At 46.3% G+C, this 6,956-nt stretch overlaps 1 protein-coding gene across 1 annotated transcript; it reads right to left on the bottom strand.

The window, feature by feature from the left end:
• Positions 1-3,224: 3,224 nt before the first annotated feature.
• Positions 3,225-4,813, bottom strand: LOC114033063 (acid-sensing ion channel 3-like; the record flags this gene model as incomplete). Its single annotated transcript, XM_027848515.1, has 3 exons — positions 3,225-3,437; positions 3,830-3,957; positions 4,663-4,813. Coding segments are annotated over 3 exons (492 nt in total), but the record flags the coding sequence as incomplete, so codon positions are not given.
• Positions 4,814-6,956: the final 2,143 nt, after the last annotated feature.

Genomic DNA, 6,956 nt, shown 5'->3' with positions numbered 1-6,956 from the left:
CTTCCTTCTCAACTGTAACTTTAGCTTAACCTGACCTCATTTTCTCATAACCACCTATTCCCACACACACCTCAACCCAACCTCACCCCTCTCTCCCCACCTTAATTTACACATCAGCCTCCCTGATAATTCTCCACAATGTAGGGCCATACCCCTGCCCAAGGCCCTAAGTGGTACAGCCTACATTATTCTTTGATGGGTTAGGTGGTCATCTATATGGCATAATTTGGGTGACACTAGGAAGATCCCCCACCCCCAAATATCTTCTCTACTGGACTGCACAATGCCTGAAATAACAGTCAAAGTAAATATTCATCTTGATTATCTTGTTATTTTTCCTTCAGGTTAAATATTACCTTCTTTGGGGAGGGGGGGAGGGTACTCTCTTACTGTGCAAACTCCCCGGGAGGGACAAACTAAAATATAAACTCCAAATATGGTAATAATAATAATTCATATTTCTATAGCATTTTAAAGTTTACACTGAACTTTCTTCATTGTAACTCTGTAAGAAGGGTACTATCACCATTTTGCAGATGATGAAACAGTCTCAGAGAAGTTAGATGACTTGCCTAAGGTGGTAAGTGTATTAAGCTAGTAAGTGTCTTGCACAGTGCCTATTACACATACAAGACACCATGCTGGACTGTGGCATGTGAAGCCTCTGATCTTATAATGAAAATGAGTGTATGAGATGCTCCCCACCCTGCCCCACTCCTATACCTCAATAATCTACACTAACAGCTTGAGAGCACTCAGTCCCTAGGGGGTAAAAGAAAAGAAGCGCTGAAAAAGTAGGGGAAGAAAATCACAGGGTAGGAAGCAATCACCAAAGACAGACAGGCCCTGGACCCAGAGTTTCTCAAAGATCAGGGGCAGACTGAGCAGTTCCTACCCCCTTCCCTACTTCCTCGGGCCTCTGTTTCCTTTCAAACTGGCCTGTTGGTATCATTTACTTTCCCTGGGAAGAAGCAGAACTCAGGACTGGGGAGATTTGGAACATCCCCTTGGACTCTGCCACACTGGGCACAGTGAGATGAGGGCTGGTTCCAAGAGCATCTGGCATCTAGGAAATGCTTTCCCTACCCTCAGGGCAGGGGGTTTTCAGGGGGTAGCCTGGAATGGAATGAAATATTTCCTTTTAGCCCAAAAGATTACTTTCACATTCTAAACCCACCGTCCCCACAAAACCCATATAAAGATCCTAGTGGCTATTGACCACTTCCTGCTTGTGTGCACTTGCCTCCTACCTGCAAAATAATATTGATAATACAAATCTACATTGATATAGTACTTTTGTGTGTAACAACCGCAGAGAAAGTTGTAAACATGCAACTATTATTTCCTTCATTTTATAAATGGCTCAAGGAGGGCGAATGAGCTTCAGAGTTGTGAACTTTGCTGTATAAATATTATTATTTAGGGAGACAAGATCCCTGGTGGACCTAGCCCAGCCTTCTCAGGGATGGGGGATAATGGTAGGCATCTGAAGGTCAAATGGCATCTTATCCTTCTAACACCTTAGAAACAACATAGCTAGAAGCTAAAAGCTAATATAGTTAGGGCACACATTGGAGTTAAGTGGTGTGTGTGTGTGTGTGCTTGCATGTATGTGCAGTAGGATTCAGAAGCTGGGCTACCTCTAGGGGCTACCTTTTCTTGTTCCCCAATATCACTGTAGTACTTCCCCTATTCCTGCTGTCTGTCTTCCTTTTCTCCCCCAGATCTTCACCAGAATGGGCCAGTGTTTCATCTTTAATTCAGGAATTGATGGAGCTGAGCTCCTCAGTACTCCTAAAGGAGGTGCTGGCAATGGACTGGAGATCATGTTGACAGTGCAGCAGGATGAATACCTGCCAGTGTGGAGGGACTCAGGTATGTGACACAGCAGCCAAGAGAGATGGGGGATAGGTATGGAAGCTCTGAGAGAGAAGGACTGGGAGACTGGGAGGGGATGGATACAGTGGGTGAGAAATAGGGATGATGCATCAGTAATGGGGAAGGAGAACAGGTATGAAAGTATGGGACAGAACACAGTAACAGGGAAGAAAAAAGAATGAAGGACTGAGGCTAGGGGAAAAGGTTAAGGAGCTGGGAAAGGGCTAGGTATGGGTTATCAGACTCGTTCCTAGCCTGTGAGACTGAAATTAGAGGGGTCAAGCATGCCAATCTCCCATTTCATCCTTGATGACCCTGTCAAAGTCAGAATCTTCATCTGATGGGAAGCTGAGAGTATGAAGGAGAGAGAAAGGGAATCAATTGAATCTTGGGTTGGAAGATGAGGCTAGTGTGAAGCTGACCTTGATTGGCAGTTCTTATACCATGTTTTCATAAAAATGATGGGGAAACAAGTGAAGGAGACAGGACTCTAGTAAAAGTCGCTACCTGTTGGATAGGGAGTTGGGGGGGAGGGGGCCCATAGTATAGCCTGGGGACTAGGGCAAGGGCTTTCCCTCTCCTTAGATGAGATAGTCACTCAAAACAGAAGTGTCCTTAGGAGGAATCCAAAGGATTCCCAATGGGGACAAAGTATCAGTGGGAAAATGAGCTTCTACTCCCCCCATCCTCTCCCTATTCCAGAACAAACTCCATATGAGGCAGGGATTCGAGTGCAGATTCATAGTCAAGATGAGCCGCCCATCATTGACCAGCTTGGCTTTGGGGTTGCTCCAGGCTACCAGACCTTTGTGTCCTGTCAAAAGCAGCAAGTATCCTCTGCCCTGGTTCCAATACCCTGACCTCAATACCCTGCCTCCTCCTGTCCAAAGCCTTCAATCTCTAGCACCTCAGAACCACCCCTCCAAATTTCCCAGTTCTCAATTTTTCTGACTCTTGAAATCTTCTCCAACCTTCTGACTCTACATTAATTCCTCGTCACTTCCCTGTTCTGTCCCCATCCAGATACTCCAGAGATGGCCTAACCAGCCTAACCATCTCTCCAGGACAGAGGGCATTTTGCCTCTTTTGTGTGTGTGTGTGTCTCTCTGTCTCTGTCTCTGTCTCTGTCTCTGTCACTCTCTCTCTCACACACACACACACACACACACAACCCTCTAGTTCCATCTCTTTCCCACCTCCTCCTTAACGCCTTTTCTGCTACAGCTGTTGTTCCTGCCACAGCCCTGGGGTAACTGTAGCTCTGTGCTCCCGAGTCCTGACTTCGACATGGGTCCTCCTGATCTAAGCCCCATCCTGTCTCTGACTTCCGGCCCTCCCAACTCTTATCATGACCCCTTACCAGGCATGTACATCATCCGGCAGCCACACTTCCGAGACAAGAATCGAGTCTCACAGACCTGGCGACAGCCTGAGAGGCTGTAGACTGACCTAGGGCCTGGGCTGGGACTGGATGGGCTTAGATCAGGAGGACCCATGTCGAAGTCAGGACTCGGGAGCACAGAGCTACAGTTACCCCAGGGCTGTGGCAGGAACAACAGCTGTAGCAGAAAAGGCGTTAAGGAGGAGGTGGGAAAGAGATGGAACTAGAGGGTTGTGTGTGTGTGTGTGTGTGTGAGAGAGAGAGTGACAGAGACAGAGACAGAGACAGAGACAGAGAGACACACACACACACAAAAGAGGCAAAATGCCCTCTGTCCTGGAGAGATGGTTAGGCTGGTTAGGCCATCTCTGGAGTATCTGGATGGGGACAGAACAGGGAAGTGACGAGGAATTAATGTAGAGTCAGAAGGTTGGAGAAGATTTCAAGAGTCAGAAAAATTGAGAACTGGGAAATTTGGAGGGGTGGTTCTGAGGTGCTAGAGATTGAAGGCTTTGGACAGGAGGAGGCAGGGTATTGAGGTCAGGGTATTGGAACCAGGGCAGAGGATACTTGCTGCTTTTGACAGGACACAAAGGTCTGGTAGCCTGGAGCAACCCCAAAGCCAAGCTGGTCAATGATGGGCGGCTCATCTTGACTATGAATCTGCACTCGAATCCCTGCCTCATATGGAGTTTGTTCTGGAATAGGGAGAGGATGGGGGGAGTAGAAGCTCATTTTCCCACTGATACTTTGTCCCCATTGGGAATCCTTTGGATTCCTCCTAAGGACACTTCTGTTTTGAGTGACTATCTCATCTAAGGAGAGGGAAAGCCCTTGCCCTAGTCCCCAGGCTATACTATGGGCCCCCTCCCCCCCAACTCCCTATCCAACAGGTAGCGACTTTTACTAGAGTCCTGTCTCCTTCACTTGTTTCCCCATCATTTTTATGAAAACATGGTATAAGAACTGCCAATCAAGGTCAGCTTCACACTAGCCTCATCTTCCAACCCAAGATTCAATTGATTCCCTTTCTCTCTCCTTCATACTCTCAGCTTCCCATCAGATGAAGATTCTGACTTTGACAGGGTCATCAAGGATGAAATGGGAGATTGGCATGCTTGACCCCTCTAATTTCAGTCTCACAGGCTAGGAACGAGTCTGATAACCCATACCTAGCCCTTTCCCAGCTCCTTAACCTTTTCCCCTAGCCTCAGTCCTTCATTCTTTTTTCTTCCCTGTTACTGTGTTCTGTCCCATACTTTCATACCTGTTCTCCTTCCCCATTACTGATGCATCATCCCTATTTCTCACCCACTGTATCCATCCCCTCCCAGTCTCCCAGTCCTTCTCTCTCAGAGCTTCCATACCTATCCCCCATCTCTCTTGGCTGCTGTGTCACATACCTGAGTCCCTCCACACTGGCAGGTATTCATCCTGCTGCACTGTCAACATGATCTCCAGTCCATTGCCAGCACCTCCTTTAGGAGTACTGAGGAGCTCAGCTCCATCAATTCCTGAATTAAAGATGAAACACTGGCCCATTCTGGTGAAGATCTGGGGGAGAAAAGGAAGACAGACAGCAGGAATAGGGGAAGTACTACAGTGATATTGGGGAACAAGAAAAGGTAGCCCCTAGAGGTAGCCCAGCTTCTGAATCCTACTGCACATACATGCAAGCACACACACACACACACCACTTAACTCCAATGTGTGCCCTAACTATATTAGCTTTTAGCTTCTAGCTATGTTGTTTCTAAGGTGTTAGAAGGATAAGATGCCATTTGACCTTCAGATGCCTACCATTATCCCCCATCCCTGAGAAGGCTGGGCTAGGTCCACCAGGGATCTTGTCTCCCTAAATAATAATATTTATACAGCAAAGTTCACAACTCTGAAGCTCATTCGCCCTCCTTGAGCCATTTATAAAATGAAGGAAATAATAGTTGCATGTTTACAACTTTCTCTGCGGTTGTTACACACAAAAGTACTATATCAATGTAGATTTGTATTATCAATATTATTTTGCAGGTAGGAGGCAAGTGCACACAAGCAGGAAGTGGTCAATAGCCACTAGGATCTTTATATGGGTTTTGTGGGGACGGTGGGTTTAGAATGTGAAAGTAATCTTTTGGGCTAAAAGGAAATATTTCATTCCATTCCAGGCTACCCCCTGAAAACCCCCTGCCCTGAGGGTAGGGAAAGCATTTCCTAGATGCCAGATGATCTTGGAACCAGCCCTCATCTCACTGTGCCCAGTGTGGCAGAGTCCAAGGGGATGTTCCAAATCTCCCCAGTCCTGAGTTCTGCTTCTTCCCAGGGAAAGTAAATGATACCAACAGGCCAGTTTGAAAGGAAACAGAGGCCCGAGGAAGTAGGGAAGGGGGTAGGAACTGCTCAGTCTGCCCCTGATCTTTGAGAAACTCTGGGTCCAGGGCCTGTCTGTCTTTGGTGATTGCTTCCTACCCTGTGATTTTCTTCCCCTACTTTTTCAGCGCTTCTTTTCTTTTACCCCCTAGGGACTGAGTGCTCTCAAGCTGTTAGTGTAGATTATTGAGGTATAGGAGTGGGGCAGGGTGGGGAGCATCTCATACACTCATTTTCATTATAAGATCAGAGGCTTCACATGCCACAGTCCAGCATGGTGTCTTGTATGTGTAATAGGCACTGTGCAAGACACTTACTAGCTTAATACACTTACCACCTTAGGCAAGTCATCTAACTTCTCTGAGACTGTTTCATCATCTGCAAAATGGTGATAGTACCCTTCTTACAGAGTTACAATGAAGAAAGTTCAGTGTAAACTTTAAAATGCTATAGAAATATGAATTATTATTATTACCATATTTGGAGTTTATATTTTAGTTTGTCCCTCCCGGGGAGTTTGCACAGTAAGAGAGTACCCTCCCCCCCTCCCCAAAGAAGGTAATATTTAACCTGAAGGAAAAATAACAAGATAATCAAGATGAATATTTACTTTGACTGTTATTTCAGGCATTGTGCAGTCCAGTAGAGAAGATATTTGGGGGTGGGGGATCTTCCTAGTGTCACCCAAATTATGCCATATAGATGACCACCTAACCCATCAAAGAATAATGTAGGCTGTACCACTTAGGGCCTTGGGCAGGGGTATGGCCCTACATTGTGGAGAATTATCAGGGAGGCTGATGTGTAAATTAAGGTGGGGAGAGAGGGGTGAGGTTGGGTTGAGGTGTGTGTGGGAATAGGTGGTTATGAGAAAATGAGGTCAGGTTAAGCTAAAGTTACAGTTGAGAAGGAAGGGGAGATGGCTCTGTTTGTCTACAAGTTTGGCACAGAATATTAGAGAAGCAGTTTGGGGACAATTTGTCTTCTTATCCCTAACACCTCAATCTTGGGAGCTGATGAGGTGAAAAACCATTTCATGATATCACCACGTCATGATGTGCATACACTTGAGAGCATCAACACTTCCTTCTCAACTGTAACTTTAGCTTAACCTGACCTCATTTTCTCATAACCACCTATTCCCACACACACCTCAACCCAACCTCACCCCTCTCTCCCCACCTTAATTTACACATCAGCCTCCCTGATAATTCTCCACAATGTAGGGCCATACCCCTGCCCAAGGCCCTAAGTGGTACAGCCTACATTATTCTTTGATGGGTTAGGTGGTCATCTATATGGCATAATTTGGGTGACACTAGGAAGATCCCCC

The sequence above is a fragment of the Vombatus ursinus genome, unplaced genomic scaffold (genome assembly GCF_900497805.2).
Source record: "Vombatus ursinus unplaced genomic scaffold, bare-nosed wombat genome assembly UNPS02006778.1, whole genome shotgun sequence".
In the NCBI taxonomy this organism is placed as follows: domain Eukaryota; kingdom Metazoa; phylum Chordata; class Mammalia; order Diprotodontia; family Vombatidae; genus Vombatus; species Vombatus ursinus.
The sequence above is the reverse complement of the archived record's forward strand: the minus strand, read 5'-3'. Positions and strand labels throughout refer to the sequence as shown.